The sequence below is a fragment of the Scophthalmus maximus genome, chromosome 11, assembly GCF_022379125.1.
Source record: "Scophthalmus maximus strain ysfricsl-2021 chromosome 11, ASM2237912v1, whole genome shotgun sequence".
Classification (NCBI taxonomy): Eukaryota; Metazoa; Chordata; class Actinopteri; order Pleuronectiformes; family Scophthalmidae; genus Scophthalmus; species Scophthalmus maximus.
Genome location: NC_061525.1, coordinates 21,674,343 through 21,697,500, shown reverse-complemented (window position 1 = coordinate 21,697,500; position 23,158 = coordinate 21,674,343). Strand labels below are relative to the sequence as shown.

Sequence of the window (23,158 nt, the reverse complement as noted above, 5' to 3'; positions counted from 1 at the left end):
ACAAATCCCTTTTTTTTTTATGTTAGATGACACTCCAGTCCCGTACAGCACATTGTCCTTGTCATTTGTTCTATATTAAATGTTACACCAGAACCAAGGAGGACGTGCGACGGTGTCTTCTGACACGCTGACAAGACTAAGAGGTCAGATTCTCCTGCTCCGTCGGAGCCTTGTCCTCCTCCTCACCGCTGCTCTTGGATGTAGTATTATTTCTGTGGACGGATTGCGGTGGATCAGATGTGAGGAAAGAAGTTGATTTCATAAAACTCAATAGCAGCTTAAAGTTAGTTAAACTACATATCATCCAGTTTAGTACAAGATTTAAATCCCGGACGGTGCAATCAAAGTTACTTTGAGCACAAAACTCTTCACAGCTGTAAAACAAACAAAACAATCTCATTTTTTACACTGTTCACATTTAAAAATATCATCTCCTATACATTATACATTTTTCAGAACTTTTCCGGAGGGGCTATATGTGATATCGCAAATGTTGCTCTGGACATTTTGCAGAACTTTACAGACATAATATTTAATTCAAAAGAAGGATAGTCACTTCCATCACGATACATTCTCTGGTAGATTTACAGATATAACATCTTGACTATGCAGACAAAGACGCTTCACATACCTGGACCCTTCAAACTTCCGCTCTCGGTAAGAGTCTCCCTTCTTCATGAGGTAGAGGAGGACCATGTCACAGAAGAAAGCTCCCTGTTGAATGAGGTTTTTATTACTATCGGTGAGCAGACGTGGTCATGACAGAGATAATACAACTGTAACATTATTGATACTTACAGCCCCCATCAGAGCCAGTCCTGAGGCAATATTGATGGCTGTCGGGATGATGCTGAACCTCCCGGCCTGTGAGCAACAGCCGAAATACAAAGATGACTTTTTTTTTATCCCTCTTTCTTTTTTCTGTTTGTTTTGATTTTTGAAAATCATCTTAAATGTTTACAATAATTTGCTAGGTCTAGGTTTTTATTAGAAAAGTCGGAGGACGTGAAATGTTTCCTCAGTTTGTTTGTGTTGTTTTAATGTCCTGCGCACCATCACACGACAATCGTGTCACATCGTGAGGCTTTGGTGCTGTTGACGGTATTTCATGCGTTCACCTCGAAGAATGCATCTTCCGTACCTTTCCGTGCACCATGATGTTAAATCGGACACCGTAGACTTTGAACAGAGATCGGAAGCTCTCACCAGCGGCATTTTTGAAATACCGAGCATGTCTGTTGGGGGGAAGAAATTAAGAATAAATCATATAGGCATGACAATATTTTTTCAAATCATATCCTGTCATCATATCCCCCTGGTAATATTTCCAGAAAATGTCCGAGTGAGCCCACGCAATGTTCCGGACCTTTTCCTGCTGTCGTTGTGACCCAGCGAATCTCCGGCGGCTTTCTTTATCTATATACGGCGATATCCGGAAAATGTGCTGACCCCGATTTTGCAGACGATTTCCGGAGTTCACGTCTGAGATCTGGCTTCAGACTCAAGACAGTGTGTCTGTGGCGAGTGAGTGAGTCTCACCTGAAGTTAAACCCCGTTGCGATGGTCTTGTCAAAGGCAGTAATGTCCAGCCGGGTGAAGAAGTACTTCGGGTGGCAGTGGGAGAAGCCCTTGTCAAGGTCACAGTCCCAGTTTATCATGATGCCAATAGAGGCCCCCTAGAAAAAGAGAATACATGTTTGGTCAAATGTGGCTTTAAAAGCACGTTAATGGTCATTTAAACTTTCAACAGATGCTTCACTGTAGAACTGCTTATGTCTTTTTTCCTCTCACTTAATTTATTTGTCCCTATAGGAAGAATGAGGGAGCTTTATATTGACATGGATGAAATGGACAGTGATCTGCTGCTGGCTCGCGTTGTGTATCGTTGGTATAAATCAATAAAAAGCTGATCACGCCATCAGTGTGTTTCTTTCACTCGGTGATTAATCTCCTCCGCCAAGGGCGGTCACGTTGGTTTTCATGCAAAAAATACCACATGAATATTCACTAAAACTTGGTTTTCCTGGAAATTTTTGGGCGGATCCTGGAATTTATCTTCTTTAACATTGAGAAACTTTGTTTGAACGTTTTTTTTTGTACGAGAAAACCATGAACTCGCTTTCTTCTTTTATCAGTCCCTACAGGCAGGATGCAGGAGAACATGTATTGATAACGCATTTGTTTCAATAATAGAATTATATAAAAATGTGTTTGTACGCTTTACCAATCAAAACATCACAACATACATGTGTGAACATACACAAAACGTCAGTTGTCATCTGTTGCTGTGACTTTGAGTTAATTAGTTGACGGTGACGTGTTCAGGTCGGAGCTACGTCCCATTTACTAACTCTCGACGATATGCAGAAAGGCGAAATTATAAACACTGACAAACGTGTCCATGTCGTGGAACTCGTATCCGGCTCGCCGCGTGATGTCTCCCAGACGGAAGATGGGGCAGTAGGGCTGCAGCTCCTCGTCGTATTGGCACCGCTTCAAATGCGACTCGTCGGTCGTTTGGAGAACATTGGACCTCGGGGGTGAGAGGAACACACACAGCAGTTTCCAGGTGAGCACGTGCGGAGACGCTGCCGTGAGTGTCGAGCACAGAAGAAGAGCTGACTTACTTTGAAAAATTGAATTTGGAAAATTGGATGAAATTCTTGATGTAGATGGTGAAGTTTTCGGCATTTCTCAGCAGAGGTCCTCTGTTTGAAAACAACAACAACAACAACAACGTTCTGGATTAAGAGCCACATAGTCTCGACATTGCTTAGAATGTGATTTGGTATTTTGTTTCAGCAGGTCAGAGAAAAGAATTCATGAAACGTTTCTCATAGCAGATATTGCTAATTAGTTGCTATTGGTAGGAATAGCTGAACCACTCCAAAAATGTTGGTTGACTCTTTGTTTTATGTCATCTTGTATTAATTTACAATTACATATTCGTCCATAGGACTGTAAAAGTAAACACTGTCAGGTGACAATCTTGTATCAAAGACAAGTCGTTGGTTGTTATCTGCTTCCTGTCAATTTAAAATTTTAACAAGTTTCAAAAAAGGTCAAATCGAGAGGTGCATATAAATATATATAAACATATTCTGAAAAGCACTGGATGTTCCTGGTTATGCTTGAGCGTGATCAAATCCATGAGAATAGAGCGAGAAATAGATCACTAACGTCACTGTGTGAGAGCATTGCTCCTTACTGGGGTTTGAATTTTCTTTCAACGGGACACCAGCCGTAGATTTCACAGGTACCGGTGGAGTTGACGTCTTTTCTCAAGCACCGGCCGCTCATAATCCCTTCAGAACAGAAAAACAGCCTGAAGTGTCGTCCACCATCGTCACACTTGAAAAAGAAACGGCATTCCAGTTTTCTGCCGCAAAGGTTACACGACTAGTTTGAACGGGAATGCTGCCTTTAATTTGTTGAATTCACATCCAAGTGTCTTTCAGTACAGCACCAAGTCCACTACCTTAATTTAAAAACAGAAATGTTTCTTTCTCATACCGTTTCCAGCCACGACCATCCTTCCCTCCTCACAGTCCTTGTCGTCTCCACAGTGACCATCCAGCACTTTAGAACTCTGGCAACAATCGAACAAGAGAAGAAAAAAGAAAAAGAGAAGCAAAAGTCACAAATAAACCGTCTCGGATGAAAAGTGGAAAAAAGCGTTCTCCCTTACAACCTGGGAGCGGGACGTGGTTGCTTAATTGCATGTTAAGACTCATGCTGCCTTTAAAAAGGAACGTGGGGTTACGATGCGTGACGTCGTGTGGACTGTGCGTTCTTGGCGTTCAAAAGGTTATGTTGGACGTATTACACAGTGAGAAAGAAAATCTCTAAATGACAATATATTCACTTGGCATCCAACGAAAAATGTACTTTCGCCATTTCTGAAAACAGCAAACATCGCAACTAGTGAACTGTAGACCAAACGCTGAGATGGTGAACAGGAGCCCCGGGTGTTTCTGCTGCTTTGCTCCCCCTCCCCCTTGGGTCTGTTGTTTGTCCCCTTTTTTTTTTTCTCTTTGTGTGTTTGCCATCCTGTTCCTTCTTTCCTCCTGTTTACCTGTGTGCACCTGAACAACATCACTTCATCGACTCGTCAAACCGCTGCAGCATCTAAACCCCCCCGGCTCTTCAAGTCCAGTCTTTGCCAGATCGTCACTTCTCCAACATGCTCCACCTCGACCTGTGTGACCTGCACTCGTCTTGCACAGCTAACATTTGTGTCTGCAGTCCCTGCCTGCCCTGCCCTGCCCTGTCCTGCCCTGCCCTGTCCTGTCCTGCCCTGCCCTGTCCTGTCCTGCCCTGCCCTGTCCTGTCCTGCCCTGCCCTGCCCTGACCTGCCCTGCCCTGTCCTGTCCTGCCCTGTCCTGCCCTGCCCTGTCCTGTCCTGTCCTGCCCTGCCCTGCCCTGTCCTGTCCTGCCCTGCCCTGCCCTGTCCTGCCCTGCCCTGCCCTGTCCTGTCCTGCCCTGTCCTGCCCTGTCCTGCCCTGCCCTGTCCTGTCCTGCCCTGTCCTGCCCTGCCCTGTCCTGTCCTGCCCTGTCCTGCCCTGCCCTGTCCTGTCCTGCCCTGCCCTGTCCTGCCCTGTCCTGCCCTGTCCTGCCCTGCCCTGTCCTGTCCTGCCCTGTCCTGCCCTGCCCTGTCCTGTCCTGTCCTGCCCTGTCCTGTCCTGCCCTGTCCTGCCCTGTCCTGTCCTGTCCCGCTCCACCTGCCAGACCTCCATCACTACTTATCTGTGTGTCTGAGTTCTGCTGTTGGATCCTGAAAAATCTAATTCAATCTTAACGTAAATTGACTACATTTATATCCCAGTTTTCTAGTCTTATCGACCACTCAAAGCGCTTTAGGGACCGAGTCACATTCACCCATTCGCACAGACATTCATCCTGCGCTTTTTCTGCGGATCAAACCTCCAAACTTCGGGTTAGTGGACGAGCGACTCTACCTCCTCAGCCACAGCCGACGTCAGTGTCGTGTAATTTTCACTTGGCAGTTCAGCATTTTTTATCCAGTAGTTATGGGTCATTTTATTTATACATGGCTCATTTATTGGCTGTAATTTTGGAGAATAATTTGGACGTGAAATATGATGTAACAGGGTTGAAACATTCACTGATTTTATGGCCAAACCGTGCACTAAAATAAAGGTACGAGCTTTCAATAGTCCAGCAAAACCATTCATGTGAGAGTAACAGTTTAGTAAGTTAGTACCATGATGGCAACTGGGAACGAGAACTGGAACAATCGGTGAAACGTATACAAGGGCAGTGTTTTATGGCTATGCACGGCTCGCAGGCTATTCCTAGTGGCCGCAGCCAGTGAGACACAGAAGACCACAGGCTTCAGTTTACATACCAGGAACACCTCTGGAAAGACGTGGGTGAGGGAAATGATTCCCAGAAAATCATCTTAAGTTGTGGTGAAACACTCAAGAAAATACAGACCAGTGCTCTTCTGGCCGAGTCAAAAATACAAAATCATTACTGAAGAAATTCATTAGAGGGTTTATATAATCTATCTCACTGCCTGTTGCGCTGCTTCAACTTGAGGGGATTAAGGTTTTTGTCAAATGTATGTAGTTATGATTCTTCACCATCCTGGTATTTTAAAAAAAATTGTGCTTCTCCGAGGTGCTTCTAGAAGTCGAAGTTTGTTTTATGTTTTTCGTTCAGCTCTTGTCACAGAGCAGGTCCATTTGCCCCGTAGCCTCAGTCGCACGTCGGCCTCCTGTCTCCACGAGACATAGTTTCCAGATGATCAGACGTTAAACAGTGGAGAGTAAATAAAGTTAAGATAAACACAGTTTGTCCCCGGGTGAGTGAGCCGAGCGGGAGTCACAGTCTCTAAACGGCACATCGTGCCCCCGGGGCAAATACTCCCAACAGGAAAAACCCAACAGCATGCAAATGTCAATGTTTTTGTAATTGTTGTATTTTTTTTTTTGCAATAGGTGACACAATTTCTCAGACTTGTGACGAACTCCGCCAGGAGGACGAGTTCGAGGCCTGAGGCCGCGGTCGTGCGCAGAGACGGAACCTTGTGAATCCGAATACTGCCTTGGTTTGATTGAAAGACCTGATTGTTTAGCCTCATTGATCATATCCGCAGTCTTCTGAAAGACACACACACACCATCTTCACTGAACATCTTCACTAAACCTGGCCGTCGAACCCTCAACACCAGCAACGCAGCTGCGCATAGAAACTCTGTAAACTCCCTCAGACTGCTGCTCTAAATATATGTCAAGTAAAATAAAGGATCTCAGACTCCTCCCACTTTTTTTTCCAGTCTAAAGAAAAGATGAACAGAGGTTTAGACATTGATACTGGCTCATGCTTAACCTCACATGTAATATATGTCATGGAGTGTTGAGCTGGATGTGAATATGTGTGTAAACCCCCAGTCAGACAATGTGACACGTGTTGTGATTCACAAGTTAAATCCAGATTATTGTTCTCACCTCAGCACAGTGTCCCAGCTTCTGGTTTGGCGTCTCTAAGAAATTGGTTACAACAAACAGAACAGCTTCACCCTATATGTAGAGGAAACACACACGGTGTATAGTCATATTGTTACAGACATCATGTCAAGATGACCCCCTCTGCTGCCTCCTTTTCTCGTGTCGTAACCACATGAGAGGGGCTGCATTGTTTCCGCGCAGCGTTCCTGTAAAAACTGAACAGACCAAAGACGACGAAGCTCATCAACACACATATACAGTATCTCATCTAAACCCCCCGCACTGTGTCAAACTGTTAACTCTGTATTTTGACTCCTCGTCCCCGCTGCCTGGACATTAAAACATCATCACTCACATCATCCATGAATTCAAGCCATCAGACTTTCTTTTTTTTTAACTCATCTGCCTCCCGTGATCACTGAACTGGACTAAATTCAATCATATCTTGACTAAATTTGATATTTTCTCAGCACCTTAAACGCGTGCCCTGAGCACACGTAGGACTATTACGTGTTTTGTATTTTTATATTTTGTTATCAGACTCTGTTTATATACTGCACCTTTTTTGTTTCCTGACTTTTAACTGTGTTATTTCTCAGTCTTGTAATAAACTACTTTCTTAATTAGTGTACTTTTTTGACATTGTCTCTTACTGTATGGCTGCAATGACAAATTAATTTCCTCCAGGGGATTGATAACAACATCTATCTATCTATCTATCTATCTATCTATCTATCTATCTGTCTATCCATCCATCCATCTATCTATCTATCTATCTATCTATCTATCTATCTATCTATCTATCCATCTATCCATCCATCTATCTATCCAGGAACATTACACCACATGTTCTGTATTTTTATATTTTGTTTTTATACTGAACCTTTTTTTGCTTCCTTACAGTTATACATATCCCTGCTGGCTTAAACATGAAACCACTGACGTGTACAGTAACGGCCTGTATGCTGTATTCTGTACATGCTGCTGCTGTGAGCTCAACGTCCCTCACCTGCGGTGGGATGACGTAGTCCTCCGGCCCCCACACCAGCAGGCCCGACTCGGAGGTGTTGGTCGCCGACACGCCCTTCAGTTTGGTTATGACGGAGCTCTGAATGGCCTCGTCCGTCTCCTGGTAGCCTTTCTTGCTCAGGAAAACCCACCTGTGGTTCAGAGCGACTCTCGAGAATTAACGGCTTTCGGTGGTAAGCTATGATGAACGACGTCTTAATAAAGATGTTTCGCTTCTATTCTATGATGTGAAACACGCGATAACTAGTGGGGGGGGGGGGGGGGGGGGTTGCGATTCTCAGCACAGCGGTACAAATAAAGTCATATAATATTTATACACAGTCAAAAGTTAGCCTATACGATACTGTTGGGTATACGACTAAAATGTGCACTGTCATAGAAACTGTGCTATAAGTTTGTTCAGTGTAATTCCTGTTGCTTTGTGTTACCTCACTTCTACAAAGGCCTTACATAAGTACAGTTTACTCTCTATGTCAGGCCTGCTGTAGATTTCTTTTTATTTTGTTCATGGCTCACAGAGGACCCTGTATTACATATTTGCAATTTAAATTAGAATAGACTAGAATAGAACTTTATTCGTCCCGCGCCAGGGAAGTTCACTTGTCACAGCAGCGCAGTATCACGCCCGGTAGCAAAAATACTGGAACAAACTATTTTCCGAAGGCTATGTACATATATACAGAGTGCAAAAATAATGTGCAGTGGGTTGAAGGTTATGAATAGATGTGGTGGATGTAATAAACATACTTTACATAGGATGGTAGTGAATGAAGAATACTACTTTAAATATTGTGATTATAGAGTCTGACAAAAATGTTAAGTAGGTCTGGTATATTATACAGTCATTAATCATCTGCCAGTATGTTTATATAAGTTGCCACGTTTAAGTTTATTTGATCTAGTCTATTTATAGGAGGTTTTATTATAAAAAAAATATATATAGTGCTAGGATAATGTTCTCTTTATCTAAACTTAACATTTTACACATTTGTGTTAAAATAATTTGCTTATAATTATATTCTACCAGTTTTTTATAGCTATTAAACAATGGAAGGAGGGAACATCTTCCTCACTTACCCTATGATGTAACCGATGATCGATAACTGAATGAGTCTGTACAGAACTCCCACTCTCTTGTTTTTGGCCACGATGTATTTCTCCGTCTTGTAGTCGAACAGGGAGAGGAGCCGTCCTCGGAGGAAGCTCCCGGCCATCCTGCAGCCGTCTGCGGGACGGCCGGTCTGAGTTTGACTGTGGAGTCGCTCCACATCCCGGGAGGCGGATCCTCCATCTCCCCCCGTCTTCCGGCAAAAGCACCTGCACCGCTGCTGCCCCCTAGCGGGAAGGTGAGGTAGGACAGTTCCCACTCTTTAATGCTAGCTGAGATATGTTCCACGTGTCCACCTCATGGTGGCGCTAGAGGCAGGACGTGCATGTATATTGTTCCTCTTTTCTTCTCCATTTCCGCCGCACCGCGGTGAAGTTAGTTTTAAGTTGGATAACGCAGCTGGGACCGGAGTAAATATCCGTCGATTATCCAACTTAGAGCTTACTTCACCCGCAGTTTCACTGGGCGCGACTTCTTCTACTTCTTCTTCGTGGTCTTTTTCTTCTTCTCTGGGATCCAACGGCAACTCCCGGCGCCTTTTCGCAGTACAGGTTGTGAAAACGAAAGTGGGCGAAAGGTGTGAAATCTTGTCCGAAAACGGGAGAAATGCGGGAGAATTTTTGACCGCGGGAGGAAAAATCCCGGGAAAATCGGGAGGCAAGTTGGCATGTATGGAATCATGTGACGTCTGTGTTGCGCGACACGAAGATGTCAACAGACCAGAGCAGAGAGGAGGAGGTGTCCTGTGATGATGATGATGATTCCTCATTAGTCTGTGAACGAGTGTTTCCGTTTTTTTGTGGGAGAAATTATGTGAAAATGTCTGGTACTTCTATGTCAAATGCTCGTTCCGTCAGCGGCAGCCATCTTGGTTGTTTACAATGGTCGCTTCTTCATCTCTCCGCGTCGCGGTATAAACCCCGCCCATTATCGGATAGTCGGTTGTGATTGGACCTGTGCGTTTTCTGCCAGAGGGAAAACAAATCACTTCCCAATGGAGGTGAAGGAGAAAAATATGGACTTCTTGATTAATCATTTTATTTTATTGAGTAAGCATTGTATTCATAAATTGCAACATTTATGAACAAAATCATAAATTTATTCATATTGATTTAGTCTCTTCGATGTATGACAGACAAAAAACGCCCTGAAACGCTCTGCCTTAAGAGACTTGTTTTCGTTAACTGAAGAAGACTCTCACATCTTATGTTTTATGTTTTATTGTTTTATTGTTTGTTTGTTATAGTCTGAACATTTTCCTGAAAATTTCAAGCTACAGTTCCAGACTGCGTTGTGGGGCCACAACACAATAAGAGACAATTGGTTGTACATTAGAATCGCATTTCCTTTTTCTCTGACAGTGGCAGATACTAAAATATACAACAATAAACATTTCAGTTGATAATGTACCTTCACTTTGCCTTCCTTACTCAAAACTGGGGTTTTAAAAAGTACTTATTTTGCTTTAGTTATAGCTTAGGTGATAAAAAAGAATTTCTATCTAACTTTATCTGTTTCATCTAATGGACTGGTTATTTCCGGTGGCAAGTTTCAGCAGGAAGTAATCTGGGTGCTATGCTCATACAGCCTTCATTTACTACTCATGTGGATTGTGTAAAAGATAAGCATCTGAATTTAAGATACTAAGTGCGATATGTGATCAGCTGTATCAAACTTTAGGCTGCTGTCAATGTGAAATAGGAACAACAGCAAAGCCTTTCCGTAGGCGAAGTGACAACGTGAACTGTGCTGGTCTTGTGGGTTTGTCCCATGATGCTTAGAGGGGTTTAACGTTCAGCACTATCACACTGTGGTTCACACTTTACGAGATGCTCACAATGAACGCCGACAAGTGGATTTTCCCTTTGGCCGTGTGCTTCATGTGTGCGTCTTCAAATGGTGAGTCCTTTTTTCTGAAACTATTAGAAAGTGAGATATGTAGATAAAGACATTTTGATAAAAAATAAAGAGCCTTTTTCTCTAATTTAATTGTTCGATCTATTGGTACATTATTCAGTCAGTCAAAGTTGTCTTTAAATTCTCATGGTGGGATAATTTAATTTACACGATAGATTCATTAATCTCCAGAAAACAATGTAGCTATTGTTAGTATAATATATTTAATATTGTACATATTTAAGGGGCTGCACGATTATTGTCATTATCGATTAATCTGTTGATTATTTTCTCGATTCATCGATTAGTTGTTTGGAACATAAAATGGTGAAAAATGTCCATCGTGTTTCCCAAACCCCAAGATGATGTTTTGTTTTGTCCACACACCAAAGATATTTAGTTTACTGTCATAGAGGAGCAAAGAAACCAGAAAATATTCACATTTAAGAAGCTGAAATCAGAGAATCTTTACTTCTTTTTTCATAAAAGCTACTTGAACCGATTAATCGATAATCAGAACGGTTGGCGATTATTTTTGGTAGTCGATTAATCAATAAACTGTTGCCGCTCTAATATTTGTTTTCACACCTTTAACAAATACACATATTGATTAAGACGATAGCTTAAAGGTGTAATATGTTGGCAAGCATTTTCATATTTTATACCTTTTTCTGCTCAATTGTATCTGTAACAGTTATCCAGTTACAGTTAATACTTTTATTCTCAACCCAAGCAGGGGGACGAGTTTGTATTGTCGATACACTTGTTCACTTGAACTTGAGATCAGAATCAGAGTCAGCTTTATTGGCCAAGGCATTTGACTGCGGTTTCCCGTGCTCTCATAGTGTACTTACACAGAAAAAGACTAACACAAACAAAACAAGGACGACAGAATTAGATGAACTGAACTAACTTAAACCTGAAAATCGTTCCCGTGTTTCTCTCTTCCCATTAAGGTGAGCAGCTTGATGAGGAATCTTGCGGGCGGTATCCCTACTCCTGTGAGATTCACACAGTCAACGCTTCACTCGGCTCGTCTGTGCTTTTTCCCTGCAACTTCACAACCAACTACCTCGGATGGGTGTCATGGAACAAGACTCCTGGGATCGAGCTGGTCCAACTCAAATCGGACGGGCGCGTTAGGTTCCTGCTCCCCAAAGGGGGGCGGGTGAAAACGTTCCCAAACCAGGGCTCAAGGGGGAACTACTCCATCAGGATCGATGAGCTTGAGGACTCCGACCTGGGGAGGTATTTTTGTGTGCAGGGACACATCTGTCATCAGGTGGAGCTGGGTGCCGCAGCAGGTACGTGACTTTTGTGTTTGAGGGTCTTCAGGGGATGTCTTCTGAGCAGCTGTCTGTGAGCGAGAGGACGCGTTGCCTCTTCCTCTCCACGGTCAAAAAACCCACAAACATGAGAGCGGACAAGCGAATGTGCTAGAGTTTCCTGTGTAGTGTGTCTCTTGTGAAACCACAACTTGTCTTGCAGATACGATGAGAGAAGGGATCTGGCTGCTGATTTACGTCTGCGCCGGCGTGGCAGCTGTCGTGCTGCTGAGCGTCTGCAGCTACTGTGAGTAGACGGAAGAAAAGCAAAAATGGTCCAGTTAGTCAGTTATTGGTTTTTAAAACAAGTTTGTTTTCTTTTTGGTTTCATTTCAGGGTTCTACAAAGAAAAAACACAGGAAAATACCAACCCTATTATTTGGTTGGTAAATGTTGAGGGTGAGCTATAATTTCGTACTTTACCATTTACATTAGATCCATCCTATATGCTGTTGTTATTTCATTTTTTTTTTCTCAAAGGATTGCATCTGTTGCGGTCGTTGTCGAGATATTATTGGTTCCACAGAACAACGCATTACAGAGCACATATAGGCCAAAAGATACATAGCCAAAACAGTCTTGTTCATTTTGAGAAACACGGTCAGTGTGGTATCAATAGTCTCCTCTCACTCAACGAGAGAGTTAATAGGCTACTATTGCCATTGAGGGGTCAAACTACTAAGTTATGCATTTAATGTGTCACAACAGAAGAAAAGAGATGATCTATAGCTACACGCACACATACACACTTAATCAACGGTGTAATAATTCCTGGAATAACACATAAGCTTTGTTTTTCTGCCTTTGTTGCATTGAATCTAATGGGAAATGACAGCGCTGTGGGGAAAATAGCACCTTTTCTTAAAAAAAATGGAATAAAAACAATGCCAATGGTTTTCTAGTCTCTAGTCTCGTTACCGCTCTCTGGACTCATTTGCCAGATGGAAAATAGCAGTTGACGACGAATTGATCAGATATTGAATTTAAAATGTTGATTGGCTGGACATACTCTGCAATGTGGTTAGAAATAGTTTATAAATGTATGAATGGTATTTGATGAGTGACAATGAAAGTCAGTTAATGCATGTTAACATTCATGAAAAAGTGGTGCACAGCAGAGAGTATATGTAATCAACTGATCAACCGACCCCCTCCCTGTGTGCTCTATCATCAATGCCTGTCAGTGTCTTTTTCTTTTTGCAGGAGCAGGCAACAATAATCTTGTTTACGGTGTGTTCACACAGCTCTTCATCCGTCCATCAATGCCATAATTAGCCCAACTGATACATCACTGATGTCCGTGTCAACATTTCTTGAAAATCGTTTTTAGAGAACGATGACCAAGACCCGGCCCAGCAGGTCGACCCCTCCAGAGACCACAGCAGTCCTCCGGGAGCTCCGCCGTTTGTGGCCGTGACCACTCCACCAGCTCAGAGCGACGTGAACCAGCAAAACTTTGAACGGACAGACGGAAGAAGAAAGAAACTGAGTTTCCACAGAGGTGCTTGATAAATAATCAACACTATTACCACAGCTCGTATGACCTCTGAATTTAAACTGGACTGACTCTCTCACCTCTCCAGAACTGTTACACAGATTACGACCAGCAAGTCACAGTCGACAATATTATGGTAACATAATTATCTATTATCTTTTATTACAGCGTTTGAATTACGTCAGGAATTTCACATATTTGTTTTTTGTTACACAGTGAACCAAGGTGAAATCAACAGGCAACAACATGCCATGTCTGCTCAGGCGGTGAATGATCATACAGGTACATAGATCTTTTTTTCTTTCTTTTTTGTCAATATCATCCATAAGAATCATTTATCTATGTTGATAATGAGATAAAGCTAAACTTCTCTCCCACTTCTCCGTCGTCTCTCGCCTCAGATCATGAATACAGGAACCCGATTTACAACAAAAGCACAGTGCACCTCAACCATCTGTAGAGAGACCAAGAGTTCCACCAGAATCCAGATCCTTTCACAACAACAAAACAACAGCAAAAAAAAAAAAAGCTCAGCAAATTAGTTTGTGCACGCACTGAATGAGACAAATGTATGAATATACAGTAGATTGCATTTATAATATTAAAAGTTCAACTTGCAGATCAAATCAAAGACTTTTGTGTGTTTTCTCCTCCATCCATCCATTATACTGCTTCATCCATTAAGCCAATCTCAGCTAAGACATAAGACATAAGAGGCTTTATCGTCATTGCACTACTGTCTGACGAAATTGCGTTGGTACTCCCTGAAGATTAAATTCAAATATGAAAAACAACAAAACAAACAGGCACTTAAAATATAAGTAACGACTCTGGACACAACCATTCACACTCGCACCAATTTAGTTTTGATAGAAAAGAAAGAGAGGAAAAACAAACCCTTGATTCATTTATTTCAAAAGAAAGGTGGCAAACCAACTTTTACTACTGAATACAGTAGTAGAGTTAGTTAGCTAGTTACTATTAGAACACAAACAGTGTCTTAAATTCATCGGCATCATAGTTGGGGGGGGCCCACAGAGACTGCCTATGTGTCGGGCCCAGAATTTGGTGCGACACCCCTGCTAACCGCCACTCCTGCACATCCGCACCTGTAGACAGATTCGTTTCTGTCTTTTTAACTGTGGAGGAACAGCCCACACAGAAAGTCCAGAAAAGGATCCAGAAGGAAGTCCATTTGAACAGTGGACCCCCACGTGACGGCCGTGCTCACGACGCCCTGCCGTGTCAGTGGCCGTCAGTTTCCCTGAGCTGCTTTCACTCTGCGGGGAGTCGAGACAATTAAACCCAATGAAAAGCAGCTGCTCCAGCCGTGTCACACTCTGCCACCAAAGATGGAGACCTCTCACTCCGCAGACCCTGTGTGGGTGACAGTCGTTTCTCTATGTCTGCTTCTTTTGAAATGTGAAGCCCGCGCCGCGTCAAATCATTTTCCAGCAGCACCTCGTGTCGCCGTGAAGAGTAATAATAACGATGACACGTTGCTTTGCCTTGACGGCTTCATGTCTGTTTACATGTCAAAGGTGCAATTTGCTGATCTCCCCCACGCCATTTATGTTCAAGGTAAGCCAGGAAGTCTAAATGCGTCCTGTGGCTCAACAGCTTCGAGGCGGTTTGTGTTCACTCTGCTCCTCCTGTCTTTTGCGCTCACACAGACGAAGGCGGCGGATACCACCAGGCCGTCGCAGTAGCACACCAGTGCCACTACTTCCTCGGTGAAAGTGGCGCCTTCGTTGTCTTCACGGCTGCGTCTCATGGCTGTTTTGTGAAAAGACAAGTGAGCTGAAATAGTCCCTTGACCCTGGTGCTGTTTATTTTTTAAAAAATTTATATGTAAATATTTTTCGTGTTACAATCTTTCTTTACAATTTTGTTCATTAGAAATATACCACAAGTCTGACTGTTGTCGTCATGGCACTTGCAGACAGAGGAGGAGTTGGAATTGTCAAGTCGATACCTCTCATCTGTGACAGGGAAATCAAAGGTAATTCCAAGACAAATAACGTTAACATTATGTTGAATTTATTTTCCTTTTTTGAAATGGATTTTGTTTTTTAATTCAACTCTTTATGTTTTCTGCAGAGGCAAACAAAAAGCTCTATCCACCAACACAGTTTTCCTGCAACAGCAATGGCTTCAACATTACCATCACCCAGAATGCAACTGTCCCGCCCCTGAACCTGGACGCAGTCTGGATCCCCTCCGGTCAAAGCCACAACTGTAAACCCCCCAAAAGATCCAAGGGTGCCGTCACTTTCCACTTTCCGTTCACTGATTGTGGCGCTCAGTCCGCGGTAAACGTAAATCAGTTTATCACGCAGATGGGTTTTTGTGTATATACTTTTAAATAAAAAAACAGTTTTGTTTTTTGTCCTGCAGGTAGCAGATGGGGTTATAACCTACTGGATCAACATTGAGTTGAAAGGGCATCGACAGAACGGCTCCATATTTCGTGACACTCCTTTCAAGTAAGAATATGGAAAATGTACATTTTTTTCCTGTCTTTTTGAAGCTAACGGGTTTTCCTATTTCTTCCAGTCTTACTGTGCGCTGTAGCTTTGCACTGGAACAAACGACTCGAGTGGGCGTCAAGGTCCAGGGAGAAAACTCTGAGCACCCGTCAACGTTGAGGAGCAGAGGGATACTCAGGACCGACATGAGGTTTGCAAAAGGTTGGGTATTTTGCTTTGGATCACTCCAAGTGTTATAAAAAAAATGTATTAAAATGCATCACAGCGAAATTGATTGATCGCTTTTCTTTCTATACTTGGAGCGACGAGAAATCTTACGTTACTGGTTCTTCGTGCACAGATTCCTCCTACAGTTCTTTCTATTCCTCTCGGGACCCTCCAGTGGTGACTGAGCTCGGCCAGCCCGTGCATGCGGAGGTGTTTGTTCTCAAGCTGGAGGACGGGGACTTGGAGCTGCTGCTGGACGACTGCTGGGCCACAGCGACGGAAAACCCACACGACCCGCAACGATGGAAACTGCTCGTTAAAGGGTCAGCACGCAAAACAAAATGAATCGGCAGAGAAGCTCATTCACTTGAAAACACAATCTTCATCTGTAAGAGTATAAAAAAATCGATGCTTATCCAATCCAGGTGTCCTTTCGCTGGCGACAGCCACAGAAGCGTGGTGTTGCCAGTCGTCTCCAGTAAGAAGCAGACGTATCCGTCTCTTCGCAAACGGTTCGTGGTCAAGATGTTCTCATTTGTGAAGCCCCCAACATTTGAAAACCAGGTCCGTAAGAGAAAAAAGATGATATATCCTTGGTACTTTTTAGTCTTCATGCTTTTTTTTTTTATTATGCAGAATTTCTCTTACAGTTCTATTTCCACTGTGATGTAGAGATCTGTAAAAGACCAGACTGCTCACGGTCCTGCAGCAGCGGTGGGTGGAGATGCAGCTTATATGTCACCTCTATGAGGTCGCATTTGTCGCATGATTCTGGTTGATTTACTCACTTGCTTGCACGCAACACTGAATAATACGGTTTTTTTCCCCCATGTCGTTCAGGAATGCATAAATCAAGAAGAATGTCACCAGAGGCAGGACGGAGGATTCTTCACAGTGTGGTCTCTGGTGGACCTCTTCTTTATCTGCTGTAACTCTCCATAAAAAAAGTTCTATTTGGAGGCACCAACATATGAAAAGAGAACCGTCTTTGATTCATAATGAAAATAAATCTTTACATCACCATAACCCAAAACCGGACTGTTTGAGAGGCTTTACCTCCTGATGTCCTTTCATCAGAGGAAACTGAACTGGAAGAGCTTTTTTATGGCGTCGTCATCACAGCTCATTTGAGAACTACGGCTGTCCACGCAGTCTCTCGTCTCCACAACCAGACGAATTGTACCAAATATGTCTCTGGTCCTTCAGTTTTCACAGCATAGAAACCTTTCAAATTACAGTAAATGACAAAACACTTGAATCACATACTAACAGCAACTTGTCAAGAAAGTTGCCTGAATGTCTCCTGTAGCTTAGGACTCTTGTGTGAATTTCCTGTCTTAAATTTACTAACTTCAGTAAGACAAATGTTCTTCTAAATGTTGTGTATTGTACATAATGTAGGAGCTTCATATGTATTTTGCATATTCATGCATATCTGCTCACTGCTTTGGCACTTTAGGGGATGGGACTGTCACTATTTTGTGTTTATGTGATCATGTTGTGAGTAATTAATAATTATAGATTTTTATTAACCAACACATATTCCTTTATTATTTACAAAAAGTCAGCTTTTTTAAAATGTGGGTATTTCAGCAGCTCAGAGACAAAATGAGTGCAGGATAAGAATGAAATCTAATATTATAAAAAATGGAATGGCACTATATGGAATAAATCGAGCTATAGGACAATTAGACACAAAATACACACATTTATTTTTATGTTATTTTTGTATTTTTTTCCCCTCAGTGTATGTCTGTGCAAATAGAGTTTAATTTTTAGATAAAAAAAATTAAAGTTTGGTCAGACTTTTATTTTGGTAGAGAAGCTCGGGTCATGAGCGCCCTCCTCGGCCAATAGAAATACAGAACGGGTTAGTTTGCGGAAGTAAAGTGAGCGAGCCCGGAAGCGAGTGAGAGCGGGTTGTTTTTGAAGTTTGTTGCCGTCTGTAGCGCGTGGTGTTCCTCTCCTTACACTCATTACATCTGCCGGTAAGAGCTCGTCGGAGTTTTCACTTCAGGTATGTCCAAACCAACGAGACGGGAGCGACAGGACGACGAGTCGAGGAACCTCCCGATCTACCGGCACAAAAACAAACTGACCGCGGCGGTGAGAGAGAGCACCTTTCTGGTCGTTACCGGGGAAACCGGCAGCGGGAAAACTACACAACTTCCCCAGTACCTGCACGAAGCTGGTAAAAGCTGTGATCCATGGATTTATATATGAATAAATATATCTACATATATATATGAAATACCTGCGGCTTTTACTTTGAAAAAAACCCCCTTCATACAATATGATGCCACTTTTTTTATTGGTTTAACCTACAAAATACTCTCTGTTTGTTAAGTTAGGATTTAAAAAAGGGACTGATCTATTTTAAATTTACATAGGTTTTTGTAAAGATGGCAAAATTGGCATCACTCAGCCTCGCCGGGTGGCTGCCATCACCGTGGCCCAGAGGGTTGCCCAGGAGATGCAGTGCACCCTGGGCAGAGAAGTTGGCTACCAAGTGCGCTTTGATGACTGCACAACACAGGTGAGAAAAGCAGAAGAAAAGAAAAAGAAAAATCCATGTTTGTATGAATATGTGATAATAACACGGGGGTGGGACTGTGTTTGAGCCCAGGACACGGCGGTGAAGTACCTGACTGACGGCTGTTTGCTCAGAGAGATCCTGGCCGACCCTGGACTGTCTCAGTACAGTGTCGTGATCCTGGACGAGGTCCATGAACGCAGCCTCAACACAGTGAGTCAACGTTCAACGAAATTGTACATGAACGCATATTACTCCTGTGCACTGCGCTGTTGCACTGAGTATGTGAATGTGTTTTGCTGCAGGACATCCTCCTGGGCTTGTTGAAGAAGATCTTCTCCAACCCCGCCAAAGCCACCAGGGGTCGATCGTTTCCGCTGAAGGTGGTGGTGATGTCCGCCACGCTGGAGGCCGACAAGCTCTCGGCCTTTCTCGGCGGCTGTCCCGTCTTCGCCATTCCGGGGAGGACTTTCCCCGTGGTCAGCACGTTTGGTTCTGCCGTGGGACCGAAAGACACAGAGAGCACCGGTTATGTTAAAGAGGTACAGGGTTGTTTTTTATATATTTTTACTTGAACTTGTTTTCAGATCAATAGATCTGTTGTCGGTATTCATTTAGTTCGACTGCCTTTGCTCCGCAGGTGGTGAAAATGGCCCTTGACGTGCACACCAGTGAAATGTCTGGGGATATTCTTGTGTTTTTGACTGGTGAGTTTTTCATCATCAAGCCCTAACATCACATCAAACTTTTTTCACGCCGTCAATGTCTGCCACATCAGTTCTCTTAATGTTTGACAGGTCAGGCCGAGATTGAGCGAGCCTGTGACTTGCTGTACGAAAAAGCCGAGTCCATAGACTATCGCTACGATGTACAGGACCAGACGGTGGACGGCCTGCTCATTCTGCCTCTGTACGGATCCATGCCCACTGGTAAACACACACACACACAACAGCTGTTACATCTTACTCCAAGGTAGATTTTTTGCAAATTGAAGTCAGTGTCACCTTATTTTTTGTTTGTTTGTTTGTCTCATCATAGATCAACAGAGGCAGATCTTTCAGCCGCCGCCTCCGGGAATAAGAAAATGTGTAGTGGCCACGAACATCGCAGCAACATCTCTCACCATCAACGGTATAAAGTGAGTCCTGTTGTCGTTGCTTTACCACATGTAACCATCAAATTGTGACTGTAAATCCAAAATCCACCATTGTGCCATTATTCCCTCATACAGGTACATCATAGACAGCGGGTTTGTGAAGCAACTCAACCACAACTCAAGGGTGGGCATGGACATCTTGGAGGTCGTGCCAATTTCCAAGTGAGTGGCAGAAAAATATAATTTAAAACCTGCAAATAGCTTGGATTTAGTCAACTAAAACGGGGGGGGGTGGCGGGTTTCTTTGATTAGGAGCGAGGCTCAGCAGAGAGCAGGGCGAGCTGGAAGAACCTCACCCGGGAAATGCTTTCGGATCTACACCAAGGAATTCTGGGAGAAGTGCATGCCTGAATACACAGTTCCGGAAATCCAGAGGACGAGTCTGACGGCAGTGGTGCTCACGTTGAAGTGCCTGGGCGTCCATGATGTCATAAGGTACACCAGCAATCCACTCTGTGTCTGCTTGCTTTACTAAGGTTCATATCTTTCTTTACAGTCTTTATTAATCAGTTCATTTCTTTTAAGGTTCCCTTATCTGGACTGTCCAGAGGAGAGGTTTATTCTGGAGGCACTGAAACAGCTCTATCAATTTGACGCCATCGACAGGTGAGCGGTCGGTCGTACCTGTGGAACGTAAAAGTGGGTTACTGGAAGTAGTCGTTGCTGGAAGTTTTCACGAGCTCCGTGTGTGTCTGGTGCGCAGGAGGGGTCGAGTGACCCGGCTGGGGGAGCTGATGGTGGAGTTCCCGCTGCAGCCAGGCCTCACCAGGGCCGTGCTCAAAGCCGCCTCGCTGGGCTGCGAGGACCTGCTGCTCCCGGTGGCCGCCATGCTGTCTGTAGAGAACATCTTCATCCGGCCAGGTCAGCAGTTTTTCACATATTTAGGGACCTTGCTGTCTAGATAAAGACTATAAGGGTAAGAACATGTGAAGAAGAGCAGGTAAAGACGTGACCTTTGATTCCTCTCATGCTCCTCTGCAGGCCACCCTGAGAAGCAGAAAGAGGCGGATAAGAAGCACAGAGCGCTGGCGAGCAAAAGCGGCAGCGTGAACGACTTTGCAACACTTCTGAGTGTGTTTCAGTCGTGCAAAATCAGGTACTGTCCTTCACTGACCACTGCTTTGAGATGAACCTGTATCATTTCTTCTTCTTCTTCATGCCAATAAATGACAGTGATGGCCCATCACTTGTTTTCAAAACAACATTAATTGTGAGTCTTTCTCACGTCTCCTGCAGTGACAGACCTTCGGCGTGGTGTAAAGACAACTGGGTCCACTGGAGGGCGCTGAAGTCAGCCTTCAGTGTGGAGACTCAGCTGCGAGAGATCCTCCTCCGCCTCCAGAAGGTGAACAATACTCAGCAGCATGTTGTTGTTGTTCCCATTCTCTGTGAAATGCTTCATATTGTCACAATGAACTGAAATTAATCTCTGCAGATCTCTGTGGCCAGATGTTAAGCTCTTGTCATTTATCAATTTGAGCATTCTGTTTGCCCACACTCTGCTGTGCAAATCAATATGATTGTCATGATTCATTTGCCTCCCAGAAGAGAGATTTCCCCGAAGAAACATTTGAGGGCAACAAGAGCGAACTCTTAAGACGATGCCTGTGTACAGGATATTTCACCAACGTTGCCAGAAGGTATCTACAAGGTTCATTTAAATTATCCGTTGGTAATGCGAGGATTTTTTTTTCTGGTTGAGGATAAAGTTCAGTTAATTTTATTTTGTCATCCCACATAGGTCTGTGGGAAAGGTATTTTGCACAATGGACGGACACGGATCCATGGTTTACATTCATCCGTCATCATCGGTAAATCGATTTTTAACTAAACACAATTTTAATTGAAGAGAAGAAGATTAAATGTGGAAGCAAAAACTGTCACTTCATCTCTAATATCTCCTGTTGTTCACGACTTCCTTGTTTGCTGCCAGCTGTTTGACCAGGAGGCAGAGCTGAACTGGGTCATCTTCCACGACGTGCTGGTGACGTCGCGGGTGTATGTCAGGACCGCGTGTCCCATTCGATACGAGTGGGTGAAGGACCTGCTGCCTAAACTCCACGAGGTTGACGTCTACGAGCTGAGCAGCGTGGCGAGAGAGGAAGTGACCGACGAGGAGATGACAAAATGGGAGAGCAGGGAGGCGGCCAAAAGACAACCAGGTTTTCGGAATAATTAAGATATTTATTTGGAAATATATGACGTTGTTACGGCTTATTGGTCAATGTGATATGAACAGGACTCCACCTCAAACACAGGGTGGATTAAAAGGCTGTTTGCAGGTAATTAAAGGGGCAGTAAGTGATTTAATCCAATACACTTTTTGTAAAAATCAGCGAATATTTCCTCATGGTCAGCTTTCTGTCAGTTAAAAAATCAGTGTTTTTTGGCTCAGCCCTGGTTTTGTAAATTGAAAACAAAAAAAAATTGGGGACCGCACCACACAACACTGTGTGCAGTTTGTAAACATCACTCCCCGACACGTTAAGAGACGTGCTAGCGACAAACGATAAGACTTTTGGTTGGCGCGTCTCTCTCTCGTACCCGAGGCTGCGGGTTTGAGCCCCGCCTAGTTGCAGTCAGCGATTTTAGAGAGAGCTTGTCTTTCTTTGTGATTTTCGTCCGGACAGTGTCAGGGCTGGAGGAAATATTAGCGGATTTTTACAAAACGTGTTTTGCTTTAGAATCGCTTACTGCACCTTTAAGTGTTTTACTGGGTGAAAGAATATATCATTCATGCCATCCTTTACGATAAACTAATAGATCACTTCTGATTGTCTGTCTTGTCGTGGATTTCTTGTATTCTGTACTTTGATAATAAAGTTAAAAAAAAAAGGGGGGAACAATAAAAAAAAACCTAACTGATTTACTTCTGTTCTCTTCTCAGAGGTTTCCGCTGAGGATGTCACGAAGAAGCTCGAGAGGCGAAACAACGAAGGCGCCGTCAGCGATGCCCGCGCTCGCTACCTGCAACGGAAGCAACAGAGACAACAAAATAAACCTCTTTGACAAAAAAGCTCTTTCTTCTGAGGACTTCATTCATGCAAATTATTATTTTGTTTTTTACAAAAACCAACTGAACAATAAACTTTCTCTTCCCCTCGTTTTTTTAAATAATGCCTCTCTCTTGTTTTGATTCACACTGTGCTGTAAGCACGAGTTCACTATGGTCACACCTAGAATAAGAAACGTTGCTTTATTCCTAAACAGTAACTAGAGGGAAAAATAAAGTTATTGGTTCACCGAGGTTTAAAAAGGAAAGATACACTTTGACTCTTTCTCCAGGTGAATTTTTAATCTCTCAGACAATCTGTAATCCAGTTGTGTGCAGCTGCTGTGTGAGGTTAAGGTTTACAGTACTCCACAGTACAGTACTCCACAGGACAGTACACAACAGTACAGTACATGACAGTATAGTACACAACAGTACAGTATAGTACAAGATAG

The 23,158-nt window shown here is 43.4% G+C and overlaps 4 protein-coding genes across 8 annotated transcripts in view; 3 read left to right on the top strand and 1 right to left on the bottom strand.

The window, feature by feature from the left end:
• Nucleotides 1-8,854, bottom strand: part of LOC118299298 (P2X purinoceptor 5) — a 9,389-nt gene extending 535 nt beyond the window's left edge. The window contains exons 1-12 of one of the 2 annotated variants that reach the window (XM_035622894.2): nucleotides 8,580-8,854; nucleotides 7,483-7,633; nucleotides 6,474-6,545; nucleotides 3,514-3,589; nucleotides 3,209-3,305; nucleotides 2,628-2,708; nucleotides 2,392-2,533; nucleotides 1,540-1,676; nucleotides 1,142-1,235; nucleotides 799-864; nucleotides 632-714; nucleotides 1-212 (exon numbers count right to left, since the gene is read on the bottom strand). The exon at nucleotides 1-212 is cut by the window's left edge and continues 535 nt beyond it. In XM_035622894.2, coding sequence (XP_035478787.2) covers nucleotides 137-212; nucleotides 632-714; nucleotides 799-864; nucleotides 1,142-1,235; nucleotides 1,540-1,676; nucleotides 2,392-2,533; nucleotides 2,628-2,708; nucleotides 3,209-3,305; nucleotides 3,514-3,589; nucleotides 6,474-6,545; nucleotides 7,483-7,633; nucleotides 8,580-8,716 — 1,212 coding nt within the window. In that variant the 5' untranslated portion in view covers nucleotides 8,717-8,854 and the 3' untranslated portion in view covers nucleotides 1-136. Of the gene's footprint in view, nucleotides 213-631; nucleotides 715-798; nucleotides 865-1,053; nucleotides 1,236-1,539; nucleotides 1,677-2,391; nucleotides 2,534-2,627; nucleotides 2,709-3,208; nucleotides 3,306-3,513; nucleotides 3,590-6,473; nucleotides 6,546-7,482; nucleotides 7,634-8,579 lie in introns of those variants that run through there. The other variant, XR_004789823.2, reaches the window with a different exon arrangement.
• Nucleotides 8,855-8,900: 46 nt separating this feature from the next.
• Nucleotides 8,901-13,952, top strand: LOC118299297. 4 transcript variants are annotated; one of them, XM_035622889.2, is made up of 9 exons: nucleotides 8,901-9,267; nucleotides 11,463-11,810; nucleotides 11,995-12,078; nucleotides 12,168-12,230; nucleotides 13,035-13,061; nucleotides 13,162-13,332; nucleotides 13,415-13,462; nucleotides 13,543-13,608; nucleotides 13,728-13,952. In XM_035622889.2, the coding sequence occupies exons 1-9, from the start codon at nucleotides 8,910-8,912 to the stop codon at nucleotides 13,784-13,786; spliced, it is 1,224 nt and encodes a 407-aa protein (XP_035478782.2). In that variant the 5' UTR covers nucleotides 8,901-8,909; the 3' UTR covers nucleotides 13,787-13,952. The 4 variants fall into 4 exon arrangements, with proteins under 4 accessions (XP_035478782.2, XP_035478784.2, XP_035478786.2 ...); XM_035622893.2 differs by lacking the exon at nucleotides 8,901-9,267 and adding an exon at nucleotides 9,493-10,509 and having other exon boundaries at nucleotides 11,471-11,810; XM_035622892.2 differs by lacking the exon at nucleotides 8,901-9,267 and adding an exon at nucleotides 9,493-10,509.
• Nucleotides 13,953-14,091: 139 nt separating this feature from the next.
• Nucleotides 14,092-17,793, top strand: LOC118299294 (zona pellucida sperm-binding protein 4-like). Its single transcript, XM_035622885.2, has 10 exons — nucleotides 14,092-14,907; nucleotides 15,000-15,121; nucleotides 15,226-15,328; nucleotides 15,427-15,638; nucleotides 15,724-15,812; nucleotides 15,883-16,016; nucleotides 16,156-16,345; nucleotides 16,448-16,586; nucleotides 16,673-16,736; nucleotides 16,863-17,793. Exons 1-10 carry the CDS (start codon nucleotides 14,679-14,681, stop codon nucleotides 16,952-16,954), a joined length of 1,374 nt encoding a protein of 457 aa, XP_035478778.2. The 5' UTR covers nucleotides 14,092-14,678; the 3' UTR covers nucleotides 16,955-17,793.
• Nucleotides 17,794-17,911: 118 nt separating this feature from the next.
• On the top strand, nucleotides 17,912-22,825 carry dhx40 (DEAH (Asp-Glu-Ala-His) box polypeptide 40). The gene is made up of 17 exons (XM_035622877.2): nucleotides 17,912-18,213; nucleotides 18,413-18,558; nucleotides 18,649-18,768; nucleotides 18,861-19,097; nucleotides 19,196-19,262; nucleotides 19,353-19,484; nucleotides 19,594-19,693; nucleotides 19,787-19,873; nucleotides 19,964-20,146; nucleotides 20,237-20,317; nucleotides 20,415-20,572; nucleotides 20,693-20,807; nucleotides 20,948-21,056; nucleotides 21,257-21,351; nucleotides 21,453-21,522; nucleotides 21,645-21,873; nucleotides 22,599-22,825. The coding sequence occupies exons 1-17, from the start codon at nucleotides 18,042-18,044 to the stop codon at nucleotides 22,718-22,720; spliced, it is 2,223 nt and encodes a 740-aa protein (XP_035478770.1). The 5' UTR covers nucleotides 17,912-18,041; the 3' UTR covers nucleotides 22,721-22,825.
• The last annotated feature ends 333 nt before the right edge of the window (nucleotides 22,826-23,158 follow it).